Source organism: Triticum aestivum, chromosome 7B (genome assembly GCF_018294505.1).
Source record: "Triticum aestivum cultivar Chinese Spring chromosome 7B, IWGSC CS RefSeq v2.1, whole genome shotgun sequence".
Classification (NCBI taxonomy): domain Eukaryota; kingdom Viridiplantae; phylum Streptophyta; class Magnoliopsida; order Poales; family Poaceae; genus Triticum; species Triticum aestivum.
This window is the reverse complement of record NC_057813.1, coordinates 121,769,413-121,772,164: the sequence shown is the minus strand read 5'-3', so window position 1 is coordinate 121,772,164 and position 2,752 is coordinate 121,769,413. Positions and strand designations below refer to the sequence as shown.

Below are 2,752 nucleotides of genomic sequence, written 5' to 3'. Positions count from 1 at the left end.
TAGTAATTAGTACAAGTATTTTGGCCTACGACATGAACAAGCCCTCAACCATGTACTCCCTCTGTGACGTTTTAGATTTGTGCTATGCACACGACAGGAATTGCATGGCTGACAGACGATGATGAAATCTAGCAGGACATGCATATATTATCGAGAAGGGCACCGGCCGCTTGATTTACCTGTCGTGCAAAGATCAGACATATGTATCATCCGTGGAGCAGTTTCGAACATTTTATAAGACCTTTTTGGAGTCCAAGGCAGTGTCAAAAAACGTCTTATAATATGTTATGGTGGGAGTGCCAAATTTGGGCGTCATGTATTGACGTAAGTTACCACAAGTCATTGTCTAGCGAAGCAGAGTGTGCGTTGTACTAATTAAATAAACCCAATTGTCCAGGTGATCACTACAAGTAGCTAGAAGCGGGACATGAAGATGAATATCATCATAAGAAAAAAAGAAGATGAATATCGATGAATCAAACAATGCATTTGCACGGATCCTTATAATTTACATCATGGTAGTACATATCAGACCACCCCGCCAGCTCTCAACTCAGCCCTAGTAGGTGTCTTACTTGCCGGGCACGAAGTTGGTGGCAAATGCCCATGCATTGTTGTTGACGGGATCGGTGATATGGTCAGCGAGGTTCTCTAGCGGTCCTTTGCTTGTGACAATGGCCTGCACAAAGAAGCCAAACATGGAGAACATGGCAAGGCGGCCGTTCTTGATCTCTTTCACCTTGAGCTCCGCGAACGCCTCAGGGTCATCGGCTAGGCCGAGCGGGTCAAAGCTGCCTCCAGGGTAAAGCGGGTCAACAATCTCGCCGAGTGGGCCACCGGCAATGCGGAACCCCTCGACAGCGCCCATGAGCACAACTTGGCAAGCCCAAATGGCCAGGATGCTTTGCGCGTGGACGAGGCTGGGGTTGCCGAGATAGTCGAGGCCGCCCTCGCTGAAGATTTGGGAGCCAGCCTTGAACCAAACAGCCTCGCCAAACTTGACACCATTGCGGGCGAGCAACTCAGGGAAGACACAACCGAGCGCGCCAAGCATAGCCCATCGGCAGTGGATCACCTCCAGCTCACGGTTCTTGGCGAAGGTCTCGGGGTCAGCTGAGAGCCCGGCGGTATCCCACCCATAGTCACCAGGGAACTCACCGGTCAAATAGCTCGGTGGCTCACCTGATAGCGGGCCGAGGTAGAGCACGCGGTCAGCCCCGTACCACGGGCTGCTAGAGGCAACTTGCTTTGCCTTTGCCGCAGTCTTGCGCATGGTGACACGTTCCTCACCGAAGAGAGTCGACAATGACACAATCTTCACTGCCTTGCCAGCAAATGCTGAGGAGGAAAGGGACATGGTGGTGGCCGCCATTGCTCTGCTGATCGGAGTTGTCCGAGAGAGAGAGGGGGGCTGGAGTGTGAGATGGCTTGAGAGAACAGAACAGAAGGAGGGGCCTATTTAAGGCAGCAGCGAGCAGAGGCCACGGGGGAGAGTGCCTGGTGTACGCTAGCTCACAAGAAGGAGATGGACAGAAAGAAATCGGTAGCTGTGATGCCATTGGTGCAGCGAGAGGATCAGATGCACTTGTGGCTATGGATAACTGGCAATCTCCTTAGTGAGAGGTGATTGGGTTGTGTTGATGTCAAGATCGATCTAGACATTTTCTGGGGTCGTGCGAAAAGAGTGGATCTGTGCTTTTTTGTGACTAAACTATGTTACCTGATCCAAAGTGCCTAATTCATGTTTTTCTTTGACTGGTTACCGTAGTGTATAATTCGAACATGTGGCTGGTGTTAAGTGCAAGGTCTGGACATATGCAATGGTGCAAAGTGAAACTGACACGAATAATGCTAAAAAATGCAGTTTATACTTCCTACAAGAAAGTGCAGTTTATACTATAATCTAAGTAACGACCTTTTTGTCACGAATACACAAAGATTGTGCATTTTTCGTTGATAGGTAGGAGAGAACATAGAGAAGAGGGAGGCACCACACTAGGTGTGGCCGTGTGGGTAGGAGCAGAACAAGGGGTGCTCAGCCCTCTAACACGCAAAATTAAAATGATTGATTCCCAGTCGATTGCACAAAAATTTGTTCATACAACCCACAAAAAATATAACCGTGCTATATTTCTTTAAACTATAGTGTTTGTTTTCAAAGCTCAGAAAAATATTAAAACTTGCACGTTGTGATGGATGATACTCTAGTGACGACTAAATTTAACTAAATCTCAATCGACCGAGAATTAGCAAATCCGATAGAACTAAAATACCATGTACTCCTGGTTGGATATCTCTATCATATTTTTATGTTCGCATTTCTTTACAATTTTAACCTATTTTAAGCCAAATGGTTGAATATAATATTTTTATGGTTCTCGGTGGGAAACGACACCTATGGGATCACAAGAATCCCTACTACGGTTGCGGGGCGCGGAGTTGTGAGAAGAGCAGGACTAGTAATCAACACAAAGATAGTTTACCCAGGTTCGGGCCGCAAGGATGCGTAAAACCCTACAATCCTGCTTTGGTGGATATATTCAGTGTTCTTGAGCTCTCGAACTAGCTATGGGTGCTGCCTGGTTCCAAAGAGCCGAATCCTTTTCCAGTGCGCAATAGGCCTCCTTTTACAGGTGAAAGGGGCTGCCACAGTGGCACACAGGAGGTGGAAAGTTCTACAGCGCTGCGAGCTTATCGCCCGTATTACAGGACAAGACGCATTTAATGTGTGGCTTAGGTGTCCCTTCACTTT

At 47.6% G+C, this 2,752-nt stretch overlaps 1 protein-coding gene across 1 annotated transcript; it reads right to left on the bottom strand.

The window, feature by feature from the left end:
* Positions 1-468: 468 nt before the first annotated feature.
* On the bottom strand, positions 469-1,447 carry LOC123160302 (chlorophyll a-b binding protein of LHCII type 1). The gene has a single exon (XM_044578106.1). It carries the CDS (start codon positions 1,370-1,372, stop codon positions 572-574), a length of 801 nt encoding a protein of 266 aa, XP_044434041.1. The 5' UTR covers positions 1,373-1,447; the 3' UTR covers positions 469-571.
* Positions 1,448-2,752: the final 1,305 nt, after the last annotated feature.

Excerpts from the sequence above, each read along its gene's own strand:
- LOC123160302 (XM_044578106.1), bottom strand. The coding sequence starts at position 1,372 with ATGGCGGCCACCACCATGTCCCTTTCCTCCTCAGCATTTGCTGGCAAG.